The following is a 26,927-nucleotide window of genomic DNA, read 5'->3' on the forward strand; positions in this document are numbered from 1 at the left end:
GACTTTCACCAAGTAATCATTTTAACTGTGAAACTTGTTTGATTTTGGGTAAGATAACAATCACTTAACTCTATCGTCATGGTCCTCATCTTACAGCTCATTATGCATAAGGTGAAGCTAAAGAAAAGGGAAAAATTGCGATTTCATTTGTTGTTCATTAAACTGCAATTCACTTGGAATTATCTTTTCAAGGATCGTTTTCCAGTTCGACTCGAGATAAAAACAAAAACATCAATAACAGGGAAAATGGTTCAACAGAAAATATCGCCTTCAGTCATCTATTATACTTTTATAATAATATTAGAGTTGAATAATACATTTGAAGAGGAGAAAGGAATAAGCATTATAAAGTTTCAATGGAAAGTTCAACTTATTATATCGTAACTATTGTCAACTGTTTAAAAATGTCGAGTTCTTGCAGTTTCAAGCTTTCCATTTTTGTTCATGGTAAGATTAACGTGACAATAGATTATTATGAAAAGAAGAAGAAAAATGAAAGAAAAATGAAGTTAATATCGAACTATTTCAATGGCAAATTATACTTTTATCCAGCATTCAACTGATAATATTGATAAACCCTTTTCATGGAAACAATTATTCGTTTTCTTCATCTTTTCAACTTTTATCTTGTTCATCTTTTCCTCTTCACTTTAATTTCCTCCATTGGTTGCAATTGAAAACTCGACATTTACCAAGTTATCGGTTATCGGTTTACTGGGAGTGAAAAGTTTATCAACGTTTATTATCGGTTTGCTTTTGCTGGCATTTTGTTGCCATCAATTGGTTATTAATCAATCAGATAATTAATGTCAATTGTAAGTTTATCAATGTCATCATCATGACATTAATTTCCATGTGATTATGTGTGTTGAATCTCTTTTTTTTGAGCATTTTTTTCTTTTCTCTTTTCTCATTGCGTTTCCCGTGCTTCCATCATGATTGTTGACAATCATCAATCAATGTTAATCAAGAAATCGACTTTAATATCATACTTGGATTAGTGAGAAGTTTTGTATTGGTAAACACACAGAAAAAAACTGAAAAAGAGTTGACTCTATTATTAATTGATTAGCTTTGGAAATACCTTTTTTTGTTGCTCTTCTTTTCAGCTGAAACTTCATTCAACCTATTCAATTAGTGATTGATTAATCAATTGAACATTATTACAAAACTAAATTGGATTAAGGTATAAATAGAGAAAGTAAACATGCTTTCAATCATTAACGTTTCGATGCTAAGTTACAATTTTATCATCTCAAGTCAATAACCAGCATAATTAACCTTCAAAAATGAAAATATGATCATACCAACAGATTCAATTGAAAATTCAATCAACCAAAATCATCATTAGATTTGATTCAAAAATAAAACAACACTGACTTTGAATCGAAACACAGAAAACAAAATTTGATTATTTATAACAATAAAACTGGTATCATGACGAAGAAATGATCCACAAAGAAATCGAAATCATTCTTTTAAGTCTTTACGAATCGTCTGTCGAGTCGATCTTTTCTTTACCATCTCAATGTCTTTATTATTGTATCCTTTACAGCTCCTTTTGCTCTTAATTAGAATGTAATTTACAACGATTCTAACTGAATGAAATTCTGTAAATCATTCTGTGAAATCAACTGCAAATTAAGGGAAAAGCAAATTATAAGTTTCATCTTTTTATAACTTTTGATGAAATAAATGACCACTTCGATAACGATCTGTGCAAATTTTGCCCTTTATCATTATTGCGATCAAAGTTGTTTCAGATCTAATCAATTTGTTGCCAAATAATAATGCAAATAAGCCGATAATGGGTCAACTATAAAGTAGAATCTCTTGAGTCTGGCAAACGGCCATTAATTTCAAGTCATCCTAATGGCTTAATAATATAAATGGTTACTATAAGTGACCATAATTCATGTATAAAGGTGTTTCTTATATTCAGATGTGTAAGTTCAGTGAGATATGAAATGTGAAAAGACAAAAGACAATCTGTATATTTATGGTTGAATGGGTTCAATGGTTTGTTATTTTCATGTTATTTTACTTTTTGCCCAACTATTTTCACTGGTCAATTGATCTCAAATTTTGTCTCATCATGTAAGACACTATTGTTGACCTTTTTTCCTTCTCTTCTCTCTATTTCTCTCCATTTCACCCCTTTTCCATCCATGATAACATTCAGATTCTTTTAAGGCTTACAAAAGCAACTTTCTTGTGCTTACAAAGTTCTTTGTTCATTCTTGTAATATTTCCTTTCAATTGTTGAACCAAATTCCAATGGAATTGCAGGTCAACAACACTCTTCATTAGTTAAACTTCATTTTGCTTTTCTTGCTATTCCACCAATTCTCATCATTATTGTTATTATTATTCTTTACTCAGCCCCTGTAATCCTTTCTGTTTATTTTGCTTGCATTTTTGTTTTTACTCTTGGTTTAGTCTGATTCCAATCAATTCCAATGAGTAACACCAGATAATTCAAGAGTTGAAAGAGAAGAGAAAAAAATCTCCAATTAACTGGAAACAACCAGTGATGAATGAAATTTCACTTCAATGGGAAAATGTTCACCATTGAGATGAGATAAGAATGATTCAACACCTTGAGTAAACACCTTTTCACCAACTTCAAGTTCCAGGTTCATTTCAACTTGAATTATATTGATTATAAGTGTCTCAAAATTATCAATTGACTGAATCAAATAGAGTGTAAAACAGTGAGTTTAACCAGTGTTAAGTGTGGTTAGAGAAGGCTAAACATGGAGTGAACCAATTTACAATTAGTTAATTAACAAAACCATTTGATCCATTAGGTTTTGGGTTGCACCTCAACCAGAAAAGTTTCCTTCAGACATTTCCAGTCCAACGAAGAAAAGCAAACAACCTTAAATATTGACTAAAGGACTCAAAACACTCAACCACAAAACTTTTGCTTCTCGAATGGCAAAAATCAACTTACGAAACTCTCGCAAAATGTTTCGATTCAACTTCATTTCCAGCATTTACATTTTTAATTTTGAATTCAACTTTTCATGAAAACCCAAATAATCCAAGTTAACTTAGTTTGACTTGCACGTTCAACTAGCAATGATAAGTAACTTAATATTGAATGTTGTTTCAATTGAACAATTGACTCGATTTTATTGGAAACATTCAAATTCAACATTTGTCTTTTTTAGCCATTTGAGATTCGAAGCTTTTCATTGAAAAACAATTCAAAGATCAACTTTATCTTGAAATTAGTTGAATTTGCATGCGAAACTTTTACCCAGGAAATAACTGAAAAGATTAATGTTTATGAAGAACCGTTTCAAGACTAAAACAGATTAACTAAGTTAGTGGATTGAGTTGCTTTGCGTTTCGTGTTACAAAATGCAAAATAACATGAATCCATATTAATCATGACTATTTGTCTGAACCGTTTGGAGAATCGAAATTTCTTGAAAATTGTTTCTCTCATAAATTGATTTTGTCACTGACGATTCACTTGAAATGTAATGAGAAACTTGCAACGGTAAATTGGGTTTGTTTTTGTGTCACAAGTCATGGTTATAGTTTATGATTATCAAATCTCTGGATGGAAATAAATAATAAAATGTTTTTGGGTAAAACTGAGTGGGCCAACAATTGAAGAGATTAATAAATGAGAAAATACTTGAGCAAAAATGATTCCATCAACTATTGAAACTAGTAAATATTGGATTCCCCTTGAGGCTGGAAAAGATATAAGCAACAAGGGAAAATGTTTTGGATCAACTTTTCTCTCTTCGACTGACCAACAATACCATCAGTTAGAGTCACCTTGAATCTTTACTCTAGTTTTGGCCTTTTATCTGATAATCAAGAAACAATACTTGGAACCAATGGAACGCAAAATGATAGCAATATAATGAATGGGAAACAAAGAGAAGAGGAAACAAGAAAAATGTTCATCTTTGCACAAAGAATATGGTTGGAAATGTCAATCATTCAGCTTTGCGATGTACATTCACAATAAATGATAATAAACTCGTTGATTGTTTTGTTTGTTAGTCCATTCAATAAGTACAAGAGGAAAGAAGGAGAAAAGAAAAAGCAAACAAGTAAAAACAGCGAAACTTCATCTTGTTCCTTCAAGGTAATTACACATTATTATTAATGTACTGATAAAAATTTTTTCCTCCAAAGACAATGAGAATAATGATGAAAGAAAACAATTACATTAATAATAAAATTGATAGAAGTATATATACATGTATAGATTGATTTAAGGTCAGTAAGCATAACTATAATATCATTTATTGATATAACTTGTTTCATTATCGAATGATATTCAATGTGTAAACTGGTTCAGGCGAAGTTGCTTTCAATTTTTGGCTGCGAAGTCAAACATTGTTTATTCGTGTTTCAATCTGGTTTTGTTGGTTTCTGTTTTATTGTCGTTTGTTCATTAGTTTGAAGGGAAAGGCAAAGTTGGCAAATGTACAAACTACTGGGAAGCTTGTTGTGTGAAAACGCAAATTTATTTGACTGGACAATAAGAGTTTTTGGTTTGTTGTCAAAGAATCAAATCTTTAGCAACAGGACCCAGGGGAGAATTGGTTGCAATTCATGATATTATCAAATGAAAAATGCATTGGATGGGAAAAGATATTATTGTGAGATTGAAAGAGTCACAAAAGGATAAGGAGTAACAAATGGTTTCAAGGTAGAGACTTGATTCGTGGAAAAATTGGCAAAACCAGAAAAGTTAAATACAGGGCATTTTACTGCTTGTATAAAATTGTAAGCCCTTTACGTCAAAAAGAAGTGATATTTTAGTGGTAAATAACTTTCGATTGAAGAGCCATAAATTTCAGGTTTCAAGGGTTTTTTCAAGCTTTGTGCAGCATCATTTGTTTATCTGACTTTTGTTCATATTGCAATCTGGTTTTGTCAAAGTTTGTAGCTCAGGTTTTTCTTGTAAAACTGCTCACGTCCAACTTGAATCATAATGATAGGCTTGGATTTCATCAAATATGGGCCACTTGCAGATTCCGAATCAGCAGTCTGAATTTGCATCTCCAGCAATGAAACATAAATTTGGATAACCTTGCAACCAATGAATTTGCATCTTGATAATCAGAAATTTTCAATTTCTTTTTTAATTGATTGGTATCTTGACTTGGCAGAGCTTGCGAGCGTTGTGAGTTTACATAATAAGACTGTGTAATCTCTGTAGATGTTAATTTTTCTTGCATTTTACTTGTTTTGCCTTTTCATTGTTGCTTGTGTAAAAGTTAAACTGCAAAACTGTCATTAGCTAAATAAAGTCTGCAATGCTAAATGTAACAAAAAGTAGAATACTGTTGGAATATTGGGAGTGAAAACTCCCAGTCTGGGATTTTTGTGTGCTCATAAGAGGCAAACTTTATCATAATTGAAGGAGAACGAAGAGAAAAAGGTAAATAAAAAACTAAACAAATAAAACAATAAACTGACAAACTTATTGACTTTATGATTAAAATGTTTTCGTATCGTTAGAACGGTAACCGTTTGACAAACGAAAATTCAGATGAAAGTTAATTTTAATATCCAGAAACCATCTGGGCCTCTTTGACTGAATTCAAAATGCTCAAATTAAATGCAAGAAGAAATGGCAATCTAAATCGAAAACTGCAAAAACATCTCAAAACATTCGTTGGAAAACTTATCTGATTTGGTTGAACTAGCACTATTAACGATTATATCTCAATCTACTAAAATTAATGCAGCAATTATTTTCATTTCGTTTTGACGGACAAAAGTTTCGAAAAAAACATTTTCTTTGAATAATAACGATACAAGAATCACATTTGATACAATCTGTTAATCCAATTGTTAAAGTATGAAATTAGCATAATCATATGGAATGAAGGAAATGATGAAAAGAGAGAAAAAAAAGTCTCTAATTTGTATCATAATTCATCATCCATCATTACAATATTAACATTGAAACTATTAATTGAGTGAATTCCCAAAGTGTGTGAATAACAATAATGATAATATGTACAATTGTTGAGCTATTCAACACACAGAGAAACGCGAAAGGTTGAGAAAACAAAAACAGAATAAACAATTTGTTCCTTATTTGAATGCTAATAGCTGTAATAATGATAATAATCATAATGATAATAAAAATAATGGTAATGATTTTGTTATTTAATAAATTGAACGTTTACCTTGGCGAAAAGAAGAAGAAAAAATGTAACTTCAAGTTTCAATGTAAATCATTATGATGAACATTAATGTTTCTTCAGTGTTATTATGCATTTTATCATTAACATGACCAGCAACTATCATCATCATTATCACCTTGACTCATTTAATTCATACTAAACATGAGCATGAAATGATGGAGCAAAATGTATCACATTTAATATCTCAATGTGCAAACTTTCAAGGAATAAGAATAACAAATTTTTCTCCTTTACTCACAAAAGATAATGATCATGAACCATCCTAAGTTCATTGTTGCCTGATTAATATTGATGACAAAGTGATTTACAATAATTTGATTGACCAAAAACTCAGGAAATTAACATTAATCTTCGGAAAAAATCAGTTTTACTCTTTTCAATATTTTCCTTCATTTGTTTACCATTTCAAGGGAAATGTTTCAATTGACAGGGAATCGTAAATATTGATAATTATTGCTTGAAGCGAGTAAACAGTTCAACTTGCTGGGAGTGAAAAATATCAAATTAGACAATTAGTTGAGAGGAAAAAACTTTTCCTGTTTACTTTTGTCGATGTTTTTGTCGCTAAAAGTTTCATTGGAATTTTATCTTTTGATTGTTTCACTTTCGATTGAATAACTGTTATGAGTTACGACTAACCTTTGGGTGATGCTTTTTCAATGAGCCAACTGGGAGTGTTGAGTTATTCATTTGCCTGGATCCAGTGTTTCCCCTGTAATCTCGATTCTCACCATGAGCTGTTGATTTTATTATCTTTGTCGTTGGTTTCATTGTAGTTGATTGAACAGTTGATGTTGATGGTGAGGTTAAGGTTGATGTTGAAGTTGCAATTGAATTTGATAACAATAATAATGATGGTTTTACTTTTCCTTTTGACCTTTTCCTCACTGAAATAATATCTTTTTCATTAACAGTTGAAGGTTCACTTGAGAGCAACGTTGAATCACTAGGACCATTTGAAGGACCTTTAATAGCTGCATTAACACTTTTACTCGTCAAACTCCCTGCCAGCTCATTCTTACCCTTTTCATCATCATTTTGACCAGTTAATGTTCCAACAATTGGTATTGATTGTTGAACCATTTCAGTTGCACCTTTAATTTCCTTTAAACCATTATCAACACCATCTTGTTCCTCTTCATCTTCATCAGCATTTCCATTTTTGTCCACCTTCTCACCATCATCATCATCATCGTCCTCATCGTCATCATGCTGAGCTGTTTCACTCTTAGTTTCACTTTTGGACAGTAAATATAAAAATATTGGACATCCAGATGAGGTTATACCATAAGTAGATAGACAGTTATCCTCATTAGTGGCCAAACATTTGCCCAGAATCCAGGATTGAAAATGAACAGGGAATCCAAAGTCACCTTCAATCTGTTTTATATCAAATGAAAAATGGCATTAAAATCTTTTCATTCAATTTCCTCTAATCTTTCCATTTTAATCACATTATCCTCTCATTGTAAATTTATTGACCCATTGATTGATGTTCATCAAAACGATTCTCATAATGAGTTGACTTAATAGCTTTTTCCCTTTAACTTTCAATTGAAAATGATCAACTTGCATCATTATCAAAGTAATCATTGAAATGATTTAATCAGACAATTGATCAATTTCAATTTTTCAATATTCTCTCACTTTATTCAACTCGAATGTAAATCAATCAGAAAAACTGTTAACGATCATTTTTGACTTTACTCTTTACATGATTATTCTGATCGGACTTGAAATGCACCATCAACTGATTTTCCATTGAAAATCTTTTTCTCTTCACCTTTTTTCTGAACACTTTTGAATCAGCATTTCTTGCCTTTTCCTTATTGATAAATAGTCTTCTTGATTATTCACCGTCAATCAAGAGTGAAAAATTAGTCTACGTAAATGATGGCAAGATTTTCACTCTTTTTCAATGAGAAAATTTTCTTCATGATAAAGATCAGGAATCATGAGGCAATACAATGAAAATGAAGAGTTAACATTGTAGTTGAACAATCGATGAAAGTTTTTCACTTTGAAAGACATTTGTAGTTAATCATTAATCGTGTTTAAAATTGTCAATACAAAGAAGAAGAAGAAGAAGGTTGAAGAAGGTTGAAAAAAAGGTCAATTTGTTAATGATCATGTTAATAAAGTGAAAGGTACAATAATTATGATAATTAGGGTGATGATGATGATTATCTTGGAAATGGTTTGCAATTCATCTTTCAACAATTGCATCTTGATTGGGCGAGGTTGAATGATGAACAGTGAAATATCATTAAGGATAAAAGATGAAGGTTAATGCGGGTGAAAACTGATTAATCCAAAGTTGAAGGATAAATGGATCATCATTTGGAAATGAAAGATTACTATCAATCTGACAATTGTGCTTATCTGCGTGTTTTTATGTATCAATGAGCTTCTCTCTGGGTTTCCCTTTTCTGTTGTTCCAGGTTAACATAATGATAACACAAATATCTATCATCTTAAAGTTCATGTATTTTTTTTTCTTCGTTACTCAAGGAATCACAGAAAAAGAAGGAAAAGGAAGAAAATGACAGATTTTTACTTTTATGCAGCAAAAATTCATCATGATCATGATCATCGTCTTTACCATCATAACTTCTTGCTCTCTTCGTCTGTGTTAATGTGTCACCAATTCAGCCTTGTGATCTCTTCTCTTTTCTTTTCATGATCCCAGGTAAATCCTTTTCTTCTTTCCTTTTATTCTTAAATGATGAACACACATGATGATGAAGGAGGCAAAAAAAATGATGTTGAGTGAGGTGATATTGGATTTGATAGAGAAATGGAGAGATAAAGGGAAAGGAAAGAAATTCTAATTGCAATTCTATTCCATTCTGAAGAGGGATTATTTAAGAAATGAAGATGAAAACAGAAGAAAAAATTTTTAGACTAAAAATAAAAGAGTTACAGGACTGGGAGGAGTAAAATATTATCAAAGAATTATCTGTATTATCGTGATAAACAATCAAGAATGGGTCATAAATAATAATATGAGGCAATGAAAAGAAGTAAAATGACAAAATCAATCAAAGTATTATAAGTCACATAGTTTATCATACATTTTTCATTCCCAGTGATGATATTAATGAAGAGTGAAGGAAGGAAAGTGAATCGTCCTTGCAAAGTAAACATTTATTCATTTTTGGGAATCAAATAGAGTAGAGCTGAAGTTTTGATTAGTTTTTGTATTAAAATTCAATAACAACTTATCATTCGGTAAAAATAAATACAGATGAGTTGGGAATGCAATTTTCATTGCTTTAATAATTGAATCTGCACTCATTATTACTGGTTATTTTAAATATTGAAGTTAAGTTCAAGTTTGTTACAAGTCAATCATAGAGACTCGATTAAGTTTTTCAGTTCACATTTTTCTTGCAATTTCTAGTCACAGGTAACGCATTTTGAAACTTTTACAAAACCAGAAATGATATTGAGGATAGTTTCAGATTATTGCTTGTTCTGTCCACGTTCCGTTGACAACAGTGTAGTGAAGCATGCATGACTGAAAATATCCACAACTATATAATTATGTTAAAATTTCTGTAATTCGTGCTGCTATTTTGCAAGTACAGGTAGTAATGTTAACGAGCAATGAGTTATTAACCTTGATTTTCAGTTATTACACATCACCAAAAAACGGCCTGAACTTTATTAAGATATTATGAAATTAATTCCAAGCAAAAACGCTGTTTCCCACAACATAATTATGGTGCATGTTGTGCAGGTCTTCTGACTTTGGTCGGGCTCATGAGGCATCCAAAGTAGTCAAGGTCGGATGAAGATAGTTTCGACTTAGTTCACAATCTGCATTCCTGATATTATAATTAGCAGTCATTTTCATAAACTTTTGCTTTTAGATGACTAAAAACCCTCAAGCAGTCAGACGTACAATCGGTATGGATCATAAGACTGCAAAATGATAAATAGAAAATTGGCATAAAAGTGCAAAAAAAGAAGTCCTCGGAAGTGTCAGAGGAACAGGAGCAACGTCAAAAGACTCGACTTCGAAGTTGCGGACTTTAATCAAGGATAGTGCAATTATCATGACTGATGAGACTCGTTTTGATCTCGAAGAATACTATTTTTATGGAGCTGATCGATTTGCATTTCAGAGCCTGGATTATCTGCACGACCAAGTGCGATTCAAGAGATGCTAGAAGTTTTCATCATAACTCATACTATGGATTGCTACTAGATATGATAATTAATGTTTGCAGTTTTTCTTATTTTCATCCCCCATACGTTATTTTATCGTACTAATCGTGACGAATAAAACTTATGCGTAGTAAAAAGTTCCTCTATATTTTGTTTAAAACTTGTTGAGGACCCATTCGAGCATTGAAATTAGCGAAATCAATCATGTAAATGTTCAAAACGTATTCGCACAATTAACGTGTGCAATAACCAGACTGTTATAACATTGGCACAAGCTACATTACACAATCCTTTAAGTCTTGATAAATTGTAAATTGGAAAAATGTAAATTATCTTTGATTTATTTGAAATTAAATCTTCTAATTATGTTTACAGTTTGCTTGATAACTTTTTACTTTTTATCTAACATTAATTTTGCTTTAATGTTGATACAAGTTTGACTTCTGTTTACTCTATCCAGCTATTTATCAAGCTTAATCAAGCATTTCTTTAAACTTTCTTTTCTTCTATTCAAACAAAAACAAAGTTAATTCAATTCAATAAACTTGCTTAATTTGATATTAAGAAAATATTTCACTTCGATTAGGCTGATTACAGGGAAAAATGTAACACTCTAAACCTGGCAACCTTTTCCCAATCCATCTTGGTTTCCATTAACCATCAACCTTTAGATATTTTGTTCATGTATTAATAACATCATGTTATCCATTGTTAAACTAAATTTACCCAGAATAGACTGATTATCATGTACAGCAAAATAATTTCATTATGATATTAATAACAGCAAATGAGAAGCCTAAAGAGCCTAAAGAAACACCAAAAAAAGGTGAAACTTGTAAATGAACGCATTGATACTTTTAAATGCATCTCAATAATGGATCTTCAGTTAACTTCAAATTAAACAATTACATTGATAATTAGCTGAACATGCTTAGGCAAACATGATGAATGGGAAAGGTTTTCAATTGAAACTTTCAATTGTTCAACTAATTATTCAAAATTGAATAAAATTGATGAACGACTCAACTCTATTAAAATGACAAAAGATAAATGGAAAGATGAAGAGAATGATTAAAAAAGGGAAAATGCGAAGATGATGATTAAAAGTAAAGGGATAAATTTGGATTAAATGTGAAGGGTTAAATTAAATGTAATGTAATTTGGCGACAATTTAGTCGAAAATCTTAACTGAAACAATTTATCGTCAACAATGTCAAACACTTTTTGTACACTGAACATAACTACAGAGATTGACAGATAGTGAAATCAGTTTCGTATCAAGATGCAAATTGAAAGACAACAATGGAGATGGAAAAGGATGAAAAGAAGAAAAAAAGATGAGAATGAAGATGAAGATGAATAAGAAAAGGAAAGAATAATGGTTTAGATGAATGAATATATACTGAATTCTGTAGATTACATCTTAAGCTCAATTATACTGATCAATTTGACATGTTCAGAAGATGCAAATATAAAAGGCAAAACCAGGTTAATGTCAATCAAGAGTGATGTTGCTGCTGATGATAATGATAATCATCATCAACAGTGAGAAGAAAGAAGTAGACAAAAAAATGAAGAAATGTATTTGTAGGTTGAAACTGAATTTGCATAATTTCATCTTACCAACTTGATGTAATATTGCATGTTGACTCGAGTTTGTGACAAAAAATGAAGAAAATGAGAAGAAAAATGTTGCTTAAATGTGAATATCTTTTGGGTTCTTGTTCGCCTTCTTTGGTTATCTTTTTTTCATCTTCCTCTTTTCAACCTGATTTTTCCTCCCACTGTTTATTTGCATCAGTTTGTTGCAAATTGTTATCCTCTAAGTCAATTATGTTCAATGTCATTGACAGTTGATTGTAATAATACTTGATGACAGTGAAAAGTGAAAATGTATTAATAGCGAAAAGGATGAAACCAGAGACAGAATTAAATGAAATCAACATTTACAGTTGACATGAAAACTTCAAGTTCATTAATTACAAACTATTTCACTCTCATTTCAAAGGGTAAATTATTTTCAACCAATTTGTCCATTTGTTCATTTCAATCTTACATCTAATTTTGGTTCATTTTTTAGGATAAATTGATAATCAGAGGAAAGGGTAAAGTTGAAAAAGGAGGGTTTTGGCTATTATATTAAAGGTTTTTAACAGTGAAATGATAACACTTGAGTGATGAGTTAATTGAAATACACGAAAATTGCTATTCAATCATTTTTCATGATCAAATAATCATGTTACAGTTAGAAAAATATATTTATTAAAAGTTCGTCAAAAGTAAGTCACTTTAATAAAAATGAATACAATATTCGTTGCCAGTTTGAACGAAAACAGAGATCTATAAGATGCAACATACGCTTTACTTTTCCAAGAAATGCTTTTTGCTTTCCTTGTAAGATTTTGAGTTTTTATAACTTTTGTTGCATTCATGAACATCTTTCTGAATTTCCATATTACTGAATTTATATCTTGCAAAATATTGAAACATCTTTTTAACGAGCATGATATTCACTGTGCTACATTGATTTACTGTTTAGGCTTGCAATAGTCGTTTTGATAAAAGCAGTGCTCTGTACCTTATACACTCGAGTTTTAAAGTAACCTGAAAGAATCGATTGATCCGAACTGAAATATCTGAAGCAGAATTGAATCTCGAGAGTTCGTATTCAATCTTGATATCAACCACGAATGTAGCGGCTTTGACTAGAGTCAACTAGTCAAAGTTTTGTTTTGATGACTGTCAAAGAAAAGAAATGAAGCTACAGGGTGCAACACTGGTTCAATGTCAAAAAAGCTTATTTTCAATGAAAGTTTCGCACATCGACTTCGAGTCATAACTCATGAGTGGAAGGACGCAGAATATTTTATAACATATCTGAATCAAGAATTTTGACGAATCAACTATTTATATTTTGATTTGAAAAAATTTTTGAATCCGAGCAAAGGATGAAAAAGTTATTACCGATTCAAAACCGGCTATTCGACTGTTACGCTCTGTATAATCAGTTCGTGGGAATCGATCAGTTCGATCGGCCGAACGCGAGGTCCTACAGAATTTTTGATAAAATTTAACGTTTTTTCATGTCAAGTTGGATAATGTAAAATTTCAAATTCTGAGACGGACGATTCTTCTGTGGCAGTTAACGTTTGTAACTCAACCATTTTGGCGATTTTTTTGCTACACTTTTACATGGTTCGTAAAGTTAACATTATTTACACTTTTCTTATGCCAATCAAAGTAATGCCAACAAATGAGAAAAATGTTCATCTTCACACTAATGATGATTATCAAATTATCTCTGAGTTGTGTAAAAGGAAAACAAGAAATTCATTGGAAAGAGAGAGCGAATATAATCAATTTAAGGGTTAATTTTGAGGATGAAAATTGAATGAGAATCAAAATGTATAAGAGGATAAGGAGGAGTAAAAAAGTAGGAAAAGGACGAGTTAACTTGATAATGATAAATGAATAAATTTGCCTAACAAGATTCAATAAGAAGATAATGAGAGTGAAAATTTATAAGATTTGCTTCCAGTCAAGATTAATCAAGTATGGAAATTGAATGAGAAAAGTTGAGAGGAAGAAATGAAACGAACATTTTGTAAAGAAAATGAAAACTTTGAAACTTGAATAGTTACAATTAAATACTGAATCAAATGAAAAGGCAAAAAAAAGTTAAACTTCAATAGCAGAAATTAATTGCAATAACAATTCAAATTGATAACAATAAAAGTTAACAGCAAAAAAAGACTTGATTTTTGATGGAAATAAATATTTAACTGAAAAAAAGAAGAAAAGATTTTCTCCTTTTAACTCAACTAATTTGACCCTTTTTCATTAATATTGCAAGTAAAAGTTAAAGAGGATAAAATGGTATCAACCCTGAAAACCCAAGAATCCAGTTTTTGAACCAGGGATTTTTCACTCCCAGTTCTGGTTGAATAAAGTGATGGTAATTGATAAAGTTAGTTGAACAGAAAAAGGTTGAATATGAAATGGGAATCAAGAAGGGATTTAATTCAAGTGAAAGAGCAAAGAGATTAGTTTAATTAGGGGTTGCCAATGAAATGCAATGGGTTAACAACAAGTAAACCAGTCAACAATTAATATGTCATGGAAATGAATTAAATGTTGATTATTTTGTCACAGCCTGAGAAGCAGACAAATGCAAACAATTTATGGTTCAACTAACTTTCTTGTTGCTCATTTTAATTGTTAACCTTACGTTACGAGTTTCGTCTAACAGCTTTTTTTCCCATTAAATCAACTAATCTGTATCTTGGATAATTAATTGAACCAATCCAACGTTTGACTTTCAATTATATTTTTTTTCTTCTCACCATAATCAATGATTATAATTAGATTAATGTAATCTTTCAAGATGAATTCAATTACAATTGTGAACTTTTTTTCGCCATCTTTTCTTCATCAACTTTTTTTCCTTTACCATTTTAAGTTTTTCCTGCTTCATCAACCTGATTGTAACAGTTTGTCAATGTTGATTCAAGTTGACTTTTTTACAAACTTAATTAATCAAAGAATTGTGAACAAGAAAAAAACTAATTAAATTACGCCTGACATTATTATTGTTACAACAAAACCTCAACCTTTTTTAAATTATTTATAATTAACTTGTGAAAATTTTCCTCGAATTTGCTTTTGAATTTTCCAGGTAAATTCAATATTTTGCTGATTTCGAATAAAATTTCAAAGTTGAATTGAAATTTTGAACATTTTCTAATTGGTACAAATTGGTGAATTAATTGGTTGCAATGAACTGAATGTTCAGTTATGAGCTTCATTATTAACTTTTTTAATTTTGTATTAATTTTCTTCTCATCTATTAATGTTGTAATTACAGTGAAGTTGCATTTGAATGTTTAATGATTCTGATGAAGATTGGTGTTCAGTAATCAAATCATGAACATGATGCGATAAAATAAAAACTAGATTCAAGTTGAGAGCTTTAATCAAAATCGCATTTCTCTTTACATGAATTACAAATTAGAACTGAACTGCATGAGAAAATGAGTTTTATTGATATTCCAGTTCAGCTTCGACTTGGAAATGAAAATTTCTTTGAATCTAAAAGTTTCCAGAGATTTTCATGATTTGACAAAGTTAATCAATTTTAAATATGTATACAAACGAAAAGTGGTTTTTTGAAAAAACAAAAGTTTCGAGTTTTTTGAGTTACTTTGGAACTTACAATAAATTTGTTCTAAAACATGAAAACTGAAAGTTCCAGTGATTATAAACTGTCTCGTATTAATGGAACCGTTTTGATTTTTCTGGTTTCACTCAATTATACTTTTACAGCGCAAGGAAATTGCATGAAACGAGTTTCTTCTGAGTCAATATTGAACCAATGAGAGGGTAAAGATGAGGACATTTTTGGTAAAACCAAGTAATGATAAATAAATATTGATTGGCTTACCTTTAATTTAAGCATCTTAACTGTCATTGATGGATACAATTGAACTGGAAATGGTCCTTGACGTGATTGTTTATCTTCAATGTAAAGGTAAACTCTGGTTAATTGAAAGAGAAGTTATTTAATCAGAATCTTTTTTTCTTCTATTTCATGAACACTTTCAATATTGTTGATGTTAATTGAAGGAAACGAAATAAAATTTTGATAAATAATTAAAAAAACGAAAGTAAAAAAACTGTTAAATACTGCAACTTAAGAAAAGTTCAATAAGCTGAATCATTTGCATGATACTGACTTCTTTGCAACTCAAGTACAATTTAACTAAATTACTAGTTAATTACATGTTTTGAATGTTGATTGTTTCTCTGTATTACCTTTGCAAAGACGAACAAAAAAACGTTTCTAATTTTTACCTTTAACCAACTGAGAGACTCAATTAAATAGGATAACCATCAATTTGTACAATAATTATAATCATTGTGTTAGTTATAATCTGCTCGAGTTAGGGTTGATTAACAGTAATTAGGTAATTGTGATGAGTTTATAATAATGTGATAGTCAAATGGTAATAACAATTGTAAAAGTTTTGATTGCAAATGCAAGTGTTCATTGAATGTTATCCAAGTTCAGCATTGGTAAAGAAAATTAGACTTGAAGATTATTCCAATGTAATTACACTAATTATACAGAGACGAATATTGATGGAACAGAATTTTTCTGGAAACTTGATTTTCCAATAAAGATTATTTGGAAACTGCAAAGTTTCGAAAATTGACTTTTCTCTTCTCATTTAAATTGATGATGAATTTGGAAAGAAAATTAATGAACTAATATCATGATTAAAATGATACTTTTGATGTTGTCTTTGCTAATGAAGCGAGCAAATTGGCGATTCAGTTTTTGAACTTTTGGACTAGATTAACTGATGAATAGGAATGAATGATAATAATGATGAAAGGTTAATGAAGGAAGAAAAAACCGGAAACTGATTGATTGGAAAGTTAATCGAGGGAAGAAAAGGGTTGAAAATGGATGGGAATTGATCATGAAATTGTGAGGGTTTTGCAGTGCATTAAGAAGAGGGAGAAAAGAGAGAAATGTTATCCTCTCAAGTTTTAATGGATAACTTTTGGTGAAGAGTTTTTGGGTTGATCAAATCAATGATCAGATGAAAGAAGATGATGATGATTGGAATGAGAATGAGGGCAAGGATGATGGAAGGTGGCGAAAGGGTTTACTTTTCTTACTTACATGATGGGTTGATCATCAATTGCCGTTGAATTTGGTGATTGATTAAAAGTACAGGAAACTTTTCTCAAAGCCAATTGTCGAGCGAGCAAAGCAGCCTTCCGATGTTGACCAAAACTAATTGCCAATTGCAGTTCTTGCATCAAACGATTAATGCTGGCAGAACCATTTGGACTTTGATATTGATGAGTTGAACTTTCATTTGAATCATCGCCTGCACCAGAACCTCCACCACTGCTGCATCCTCCGGCACCACTTAGAGAACCGTCCCAAGAAGAAGCCATTTTAGAAGGTGATTCTGATGTTCATTAGGGAAAAGAAATGATTTCAGATTATTTATGGTAATGTTTGGATAAAAGGAGATCAATCCATTTTTATGTTAATCAAATGAGATCATGAGATTGGATAAAATGTTGAAAATTATTTATTGTCATTGAAGCGTTCATCTGATAGCTTAGGATGATACTGTAATAACTCATTTCAAGTTGACCAATGTCAGTATCAATTGAATCGGAAATCTAATTTTTGTGGTTTGTAATAACGGAAATGATATTGAATCAAAAAGCATGCAAGACAAATGTGTATAAATATATGAAAGTCAATGTGAAGATTCAAAGGTACAGGGTTCCATTGGTATCAATGGAAGATGGAAAGAAATGAATTTAGGAAATGGAAAGCAAAGAAAATCGCAAATTCATTCCCTGCATATTACAATAATTACATTGATAGTTCATTGAGTAAATTTTGTATTCAATCTTATTGACGAACATTAAAAGAGATTGACTTTTAAAAAGGTTTTTTGATATAATTTTTCATTCCAACTTCCTAAACACAATAAACTCCAATCTAACTCCGATCTACCTTTGCATTCAACTAATTTTGCATTCACTTTTTAATCAATAATTTGAAATCAATATTTTGAGCTTTGACACAAATCTTTGAAAGACTTAATGAAAAGTCCATTTTTAATTCGATTCAGATTCGAACTTGTTTTTTGCTAAAAATTAGATAATTTCTTGTGGATTTTGAAATGAACGACTTGCTTTTCGGAATTTTTGTCAACAAAGTTCTGAAAATTTATCCGACGAACTTTTTACAAAGAAAAAAACGATTTTCCAATTTATTGAGCAAACTTTTAGTTGAGTGGAAAGTCTGTTCAGAGTTAAAGCATTAAAGAATCGAGCTTCTTGTTTCTGAAAGCCTCAAGTTCATCTTACAAGAAAAGAGCAAAAAATTTCATTTGTTAACAAAAATGTTAGAATCGAAAATTACATTAAAAAAGTTTCGAGAAAAAAAAATCTAAGACTATTTTCATTCTTCCCAGCGTGATATAAGTTGTCTAAGAAGAGATAAATTCTCAATCGATTGGATAAAATTTCATTTAGCCATAAATTTCTTTCGAAGAAAATTTCGGTCCAAAAAATAGCTAAGATTCTTTCGATAAAATCGATGTTGAACAAGAAATGTACAGCACATGATAAATGATTAAATTAGTGTCATTGGTGAACAATCAAAGCTTTTGAAACTAACAATAGATTCCAGTTGAATAAAGACTTGAACTTGAACCTGAACTTAATTTTGGTCAAACAATTTGACTAATTACTTCGACTTTTGAAATTGATTAAATTAAAATTTACCTTTAAAAGTGTCTTTTCTTTGATGGTTCAAATTGTGATGAGTCGAGTTGAAGGTTGATTTAGCACAATGAGGAAGGAAACATTGATGACAATAGCAATTGATGTTTGAATTGTGAACTGAATTGTTCAACTGGTTATCTTTTAAGGGTTTAACAAATGGTGAAAATATTGCTGGTTGATGGGCTGATGATGGAGATGATGATGTGGGTGATGATGACAGGGATGGAATCGCATCTTTACCTTTAACTGGCCAACTTGATTTAACACTGTTTTTCAATGAACTTACAGATGAACTTTTAAAATTAACCAATAATTTTTTCTCTTTTCCTTTTTCATCATCTTCCTTAACTTGTTCGCCTTTATCCTCCTTTAAAGTCATCTTGTTGAACCTTTTTCCAACAGAATCATCATTATCTTCCTCATCTTCGTCATCATCGTCATTCTCATCTTCATTCGTCTCTTTATCACTAACTAAATCTGGAATCGGGTAAAAAGGTTGAGGATAACATGGAATCAAGCCAAATCCATTTTTAACTTCATTTTTAAAGGCAACATTAACTTCCTCTTCCTTGTCATCTGAATGTTTCAGAGAACCCTTTTTATCATTAATGACATCATCTTCATCTTGCTCATCCAAATGTTCAGGGCAACAAGGTGAAACAAGATAATGATCTTCTGGTGTAAAGGTAAAGTTGGAACTGTGAAAAGTGTAATCATCGAGAGTCATCATTGGCGGTGTCGGTGTTGCTGGATCTTCCGAAAAGTTGGAGGAAAGTGAAGACAGGGAATGATCAGAGGTACTTGTGGTAATCATTTGACGAGGAGCATGGTGATGGTGATGATGGTGATATGGACAGTGATGACAATGATCTAGACTTGCATGTAGAAGATGATTATTTGTCATTTGATAAGGATATAAGTGGTGAGCTTGGTGATGATGATGGGAATGTGGATGATGAAATGGATGAGGATGATCAATACCCTGATAAAAGTCTGAATAATTTCCATGGAAACATGGTGATGAAAGTGCATCAGAATGATGAGAGTGATTATGATCGTAATGATGATGGTGATGAGGATAATTTGGTGACTGGCTTTCATGGTGTTGTTCATGGTGAGGGTGGCAGGGGTGATGATGGGAAGAATAGATTATCTGATTATTCCATTGTTTAACCGTTGATCCACTTGATGTTGTTGATTGTTCACTATCAAGGGATGAAGTTGAATAAGCCCAGGGTTTTATGTTTACTGATTTAACAGTTACTCGATCATCTGAAGTATCAGATAAAATTTCACCTCCACTGTTGTTGGCTTGAGGTCCACTTGATGATGATAATCGCCTTGTACTATCAATTGATACAACATTTGGCTCCTTATTACATGTAATAACCATATCATTACCATTATCAACGTTATTGTTGCCATTATTATTCTCATCACAATTTACTAAATCATTTGCAATTTTATCCTTTTCACTTTCATCTTTTAGGTGATTACGGGAAACATTATTAACAGCATTAGGGTTAATTAATTGCCGCGGACTTACCAATGCAGCAACATTTTCCGATATTGAAGTGAAATCAATTTCTTCATAAATGTTGCTACAATTGTCTTCATCATCATCATGATTAACATGAACATCTTTACTTGGATAATTCAAGTGTGCACTCTGGTCTGTAGGGTTGCTTGTTGAGGTTGAGGTTGTCCCATCAAGTCCACTTAGACTGCACAATGAACAGCTAGTTAGACAGCCTATTGAACACATTGTGTGACTGGGATTGATGTTACCAGTGTTGCCTTGATTGGTTGAACCTGAAAAGGATCCAGACAGTGTTTTGTCTCGGGTAAAGGTTAGGTTTGATTGGGTTGATGAGGTTGACTTTGGTGAGGGTAATGTTGATGAAGAGCCTTGATACGGTTTGCTTATTGGACTTGCTGGTAGTGAACGTGGTCTCAATGGAAGTGAACCTGATCTTTCCTTTAAAGTCAACGTATCTGGTCTGCATCCATGGGTACAACATGTTGATCCTACTAGAGATCGTCTCTTTGTACGTATTGGTATCACTGGATGGGATCGGTTAATCATTTTGTAATTTACTATTGAGGCTGGACGAGGAGGTCGAGGTGGACGATCTGTGATTGACTTTTGGTGCATTGGTGATGTGGGTAATGATGTTGATTCAAATGATTGACTTGACTGTCTCATTCGTAAACCTTTATCATTCATTTTGCAGTTTATATTGTTAGCTACTTTTGCATCCTCTTTACAAACCATAAGTAAATTATTGCTACCATTATTGGTTCCTATGTAATTGGGACTGTTGGTGTTACATGAGATGTTATAAGGTATTTCACAAGATGAATAACAATTAGTTAAACCATGATGAATAGGGTAAAGATAATCGGGTTCATCGTAGGTAATTATGATTGAATCACTTTCCAAGGTTTGTTGAATTGCTCGACTGGATGCAATTAAACCAACTGTTGATTGAGGTAAGGCAAGATCAGATGAATACGAGGCAACGGATTTAAGCATATTTTTAACGTTAATTTGTTTCTGATCGGATAAGGAACGGGTTAAAGTGACCATTGGACAGACAGGAACCGAGTGTGATCGACAGGGTAAACATTTAATGACAGGTTGACAGGTTGAAGGTCTATTGGAAGTGCAATTAGTAGGTATCATGTTGACTGATAAAGGCGTTCTTGGTGATGACTTTTGAACAAATGAACTAGCACCATTGTCGTTGTTTTTGTTGGTTGCAGTTGGAGTTTTAACAGTAGGCTTTGTCGGTGATGATCGTTGCATCTCAGATGCAGAGGCTATGGGTGGTAAAGGAGGCAAGGGTGGAGGTGGACTTGGGGCCGGTTTGGTTTTAATTGATTTTTTGCGACCCATTGACTGAGTTGTTGAATGGCTTTGCCAGGTTGATGTTGAGGGACCTGAAGAGATTGAAGATGACTGTGAGTTTGATGGAGCCAGGATGGGATAAGACGAGGGTGAGAGCAGTGATGATGAGGTTGACGGTGTTGAGGGTTCACCTTGTGAGGTTGAGTGTAACGGTGTTGCTGGCTGTGAGGCTGACGGTGATGAACCAGAGGAAGAGGGTGAAGTAAAGGGAGACACATTGACTCCAGATGGACCAGGTATCGATGGAAATGAAGTGTATGCAGTGACCCTGTTAACAGGCGGTGGTGGTGCCGGTCCTTTACGCTTACGTCGTGGTGATATCATGCTGCTACTTGTGTAAGACTGTACCGATGGAGAACAGGTTAGTTCAACCTCGATTTTAAAGTTGTTCAACTTTCTATTACTATTGCTATTACTACTATCATGGATAACATTATGATTATTTTGTTCACTCATTGAACTCTCATTACAATCCATCTCATTATCATTTGTAATTTCATTCTTTTCATCCCTATTCTTTCTATAATCATAATTATCATCATCATAATTACTGTTATTATCATTATCATAATTAGTATTATCATTATAGCTACAGTTATTCTCATTAGTTAAGACATTCTCACCGTTGATGCCATTGGCTGTTGTTTTCGTTGTTGAACTTGATGGTGAACATGTTGGCTCATGTCGATACTGTTGCTGTTGATATTGATAGTTGATATTGTTTGCTGTCCTAATGAGCCGTCCGTCAAATCCAGGTGATCCTATTGAGTTACTTTCATATAAACGCGGTGAAAAAGCGTGATTGATTCCATTACATGAATGATGGTTACTTGATTTAGATGAAATGTTCACTTCATTATTGATTCGGTTGTATTTATTGTTATTGCTATTGTTGTGATTTGTATAATTATTTTCAATACTTTTACTGTTGGCTGACTTGTTGTTGACCAAATTATTTGAATGGTTTGAATCAAGGTTAATTAAACAATCTTTATTGGTGTTGTTTAGGGCACTTTCAATGAGGTTTGTTTTTTCAGTTGAACAAGGTGGTGATGATGTTAATAGACAATTGGATTTTGCATTTAAATCACTCAATATTTCAATATTATTGTCAACAGTTTTATGTGTCAATTCACATAAATTGTCATCTAAATCGACTAACCTTTGTAAACCTTTTGAACCTTGCTCTTGATTGGTGTTGGAGTCGACTTGATCTTTAGGTGGACTATTTGGTTGTCGGTGTTTCGATTGAGAGTTTTCTTTACCTTTGGTTGCTTGTGATTTACTGATTGTTGTTGTTGATAAATGTTTTTGCAAAGCTCCAATTGAAAGTTGTGAGGCACTAACGGAACAAGGTGAATAATAAAAGTGACCACAAGGACTGGCTCGACCTGCTAGTCCAACGCCAACACCAAAGGTAAGGTTATCTTCAACTGGATAGTGATGGTGTTGATGAAGGTTAGAGTGTTGGAGTGAGGAACGATTTTTAACTGAAACTGATGGCGAAGGTTCAGGGCTTGTTGAAAGGCCATGATATTTGCGTTGTCGGGAACGACGTGATAAAGATGATGAACATGTTGTTGCTTGAGGAGCACAGTTATGTTGTTGTTGTTGTTGCTGCTGCTGTTGCTGTTGTTGGTGATGATGATGTTGATGATGAGTTGAGGATGAAGAGTGATTTTGCTGCCGGTTGTTAGTTGAGTTAAAGTGCGCAAGTTGCTTGGATGAGTTTTGTTGCTGTTGATGACGATGTGCATGATGATGATGATGATAACTAGAGCTGTGTTGCTGTTGTTGGTGATGATAATGATGTCTGTGATCAGTTGAATGTTGCTGGTGATTGTGGGATGCATGAAGAGGATGATGATAGTGATGATGGGAAGAGTATAAATAGTGTTGATCTTGTAAACTGTAGACAAGTGGATGACCGTTGGAATCGATTGGACCCATTGGGTCAATGAATGTGGATTGACCATCACATGAACAAGGGTAGTGGGAGTAATGGTAAAAGGGTGAATCACAATTGCTGTTGTTGTCTAATGTACGTTTACTTAGATTATCGGCATTTTTCGATCGACGATTATTCTGCCCATTCTTTGTCTTTTTACCCTTTTTACTTGATTTATCATTCTTTTTGTATGAATTTGGTATGCTAGGCACTAAACACGATACAAGTGATCTAAGGCCACTTCGTTTACCCGATCGTCGAGAACGCGAACAGTCATCGTCTCCACCATGACCAATACCTGTGCCGCCTCCGTCTGAACTGTTTCGACGACGTGAACTGCGTGAACTACGTCCAGTCAAGGTTGTCATGGAACGTGAACAATTTCCACTGGCACCGACTCGCAGTTGACGGCGACGACGGCGACGTTGATTACGAGTTGACCGTTTACCATGGGTTGAGCCTTTAAGGTAGCGTCTTCCCTGTGAGGAAACAAGGCCACTTGAACAACCGTCATCATCGGCATTGTCTTCTTCTTCATCCTCCTCATCACCGTACTCATCGTCATCATCCAAATCGGATTCATCGGTAAGCGCACCTCTTGCAATGTAAACTTCAACCTGTGAAGCGGCTGTTGAAGGTAAACTGGAAATGGACAGTTCAGAGGCTGACTTGAGTTTACACAAGGCAAAGTTGGATCGAGAATCTAGCGACATTAAACCTTCCTCACAATCAGCACCTTTACCAAGTCCAATGATTACTTGACCTTCTTCTTCCCTTTCACCTTCTTCTTGCTCATTATCTCCAGCCTGATGTCCAGTTCCATTTCCACCGCCCACCTCACCTTCACTCTTGGTTTGTGATTCTGCTTTTCTTTCGGTTGATGTTGGCGCTGAACTGATTCGCCTTGATTTATCACGTAAACGACGAATGGTCGATGATGAACCCGAGGATCGCCTTCGAGATGCATCTGAACGTCCTGATCGACGTCGATGAGATCCGTTTGGTGCACCTGAAGTTGACTCTCCATTGTTTGTTGTATTACTTGATAAATTGGAATTAAGTCGACGTCGTCCATGACTGGGACAATCGCCAGCTTGAGGTGAACCATTCATGGCCATCTCCAAGTCTTGGGCACTTGCAAGACTATAAAGCAACTCTTCGCCTCCACAACAGAGTTTGTTGTGTGGCTTCTGGGAAAAGTGGCACATATGAGCCATGTCAGTCTTTCGACCTTTCGGTTTCTTGGTTTTACACAGATGGGCACAAGGATGGTTACAGTTATTGCACAAACAGTGATTCATATTGGGAACATGAACATCATGATCAATCTAACGTTAAATAAACAAAACAAATAAAACAAAAATGATGAACAAAATTCAATCAAAACTATTCATCTCAAAAAACAGAACAATTTTCTCAATGAACTTCTAGAATCCAAACTCCGAGTCAGACCATTCAATCAACTTTTCATGTCCGAATCATGGGTAAATCTTGACAAACTTCAATCTAAATTTCGATTTTTTGGTAATTTCCAATTTCGCAATGCTAATTCAGATTCTGATTAATGAGGCTCAATTTTATCATACTGTGCAATCAAAGTTGAAACAATGAGTTAATCTGAATATCAAGGAAATGATTTAATGGCGAAAAGAAAAGCAAAGTAATCATTTTATTTAAAATTATTAAATTGGTAACTTTGTAAAGCCAACGAATTTGCAAAACTTTGAAAATGAAAGACAAAAAGTTTGATTGTCAACCAAGTTAACCATCTTTTCCTAGTTGCTCTCAACCTAAAAGCAACCTACTTTTACAGTCTACCAGACTCAAAGTCTACACACCCAAATCATTTCAACCCATTAGATGACTTGACAATCTTTACCTTAATCATCATCATCATCATCATTCTCATCCTTTTCCACTCTCACTCAAATCGTCTTTCATTTCATTTTTGAATAACAAATTTTGCTGGCAACAATCCTGTTCAATGATTTAAAATGGAAAAGAAGAAGAAGAAAAAGAAAAAGCAAAGTCAACCTCGAACTTGTCACCATATTCAATGCTCAGTCCAACTTTTTTCACTCTCTCTCTCTTCCCTCATCATTATTCAGTAAAATTTCTTGCAATCTTCTGACCTAAATTAATGAAATGTAGAGAAAGTGGCAAAAGTCATTTCCATCTATTGATCAAGCAAATATTGAGTTTTATTCCTGATAACTTGAAAGCTAATATCGAGACTTGTATCTTAAACTTACATTCAATTTCATCACTTTTCACTTTCACTTGTTTACCTATTTTCATCTGTCAGTTTGTTTATTTTTTATTCAAAACAACAAAACAAGTTGTAAACAGTTTCAAGCTAAAGCTTCTTACGAACTGGAAATAATATATTTACAGAGGAAAACACCGAATAACCTCAACAGACATTTATCTTCTTCTCTCTTCCAACCTTGATTTTCTCATCACTTCTCATCCAACTTTATCATTTCATGTAAACTTTTGCCCATTCAATTGATGTTGTAATAAAGCTCAACTATTAATATCTCGAGTTTTTGAATGGAAACAATTTTGGTTGCGTGAAAATGATGAACAAGATTGTTAAACAACAACAATGATGAGTTAGAAAATGAAAAATATCCAAATCACAGTTGAATATGTAGCAACTCTTGAACAGGGAAAAGTTGATAACAAATGATCCAAGGGTAACCTCACTTTAAGAATGTATTCATCAAAAGAAATGCTGGAAAAAGAAACAAAATATAAAAACAAAGTTGATACAAAAATGCAATTTCATTCAACTATTCTCATTCAATTGAAATGACCAAAGCATAACAATGCCTAACCACAGAGTAGTAAAAAAAAACAGTAACAAATCATTCGAACGAAGCCAGAGAAAAATGTTGAACAAGAAGAAGAAAACAGCGGAAATATTCATGTAGAGATGAATAGTATTTCATGATGACGAGTTTTTTTTCCATTTTTCCCTTTTCCTTTCAAGTTTAACATACAATAAAAAAAAGGTTTACTTACATGATGAGGAGCGTTTAGAGCACAATGAATGGGCAAGTTGTTTTCAGATTCACGTTGAACACTTATCAATTGTCCAGGTTTCAATTGAACGGACATTCGAGATAAAAGAGTTCCTGAGAGAAGGAAAAGCGAAATTCACATTAAAAAAGTAAATCCAATTCGTCGAACACCAAACAACGTAGAAATGATAATTACCATTACCTGAACGATGACGTCCAATTATATTATCAACTCGAGTTAAAGACGATAACGGAAGGAACTTGGCAAAAGTATCTTTGGCTGTGAAGTAGCGTCGACCCTCAAATTTACCGTCGGTACATCCAATTGCATTATCCTTTTAACCGTCAAAAAA

At 32.7% G+C, this 26,927-nt stretch overlaps 1 protein-coding gene across 3 annotated transcripts in view; it reads right to left on the bottom strand.

Annotated features, from left to right (window-relative positions):
- LOC107367038 (uncharacterized) overlaps window positions 1-26,927 on the bottom strand; it is a 90,824-nt gene that overhangs the window by 31,868 nt on the left and 32,029 nt on the right. Inside the window, exons 4-9 of one of the 3 annotated variants that reach the window (XR_016199602.1) lie at window positions 26,771-26,909; window positions 26,576-26,688; window positions 18,690-24,876; window positions 17,056-17,350; window positions 15,808-15,881; window positions 6,834-7,574 (exon numbers count right to left, since the gene is read on the bottom strand). Coding sequence is in view for 2 of the 3 variants with exons in the window: in XM_089268785.1 (XP_089124911.1) it covers window positions 6,834-7,574; window positions 15,808-15,901; window positions 17,056-17,350; window positions 18,690-24,876; window positions 26,576-26,688; window positions 26,771-26,909 (7,569 nt within the window). In the remaining variant the exon portion in view is untranslated. Of the gene's footprint in view, window positions 1-6,833; window positions 7,575-15,807; window positions 15,902-17,055; window positions 17,351-18,689; window positions 24,877-26,575; window positions 26,689-26,770; window positions 26,910-26,927 lie in introns of all 3 variants that reach the window. The other 2 variants (XM_089268786.1, XM_089268785.1) reach the window with 2 other exon arrangements.

Source organism: Tetranychus urticae, chromosome 3, assembly GCF_039701765.1.
Source record: "Tetranychus urticae isolate SD_2017Ah chromosome 3, NJAU_TeUrti_SD_1.0, whole genome shotgun sequence".
Lineage (NCBI taxonomy): Eukaryota > Metazoa > Arthropoda > Arachnida > Trombidiformes > Tetranychidae > Tetranychus > Tetranychus urticae.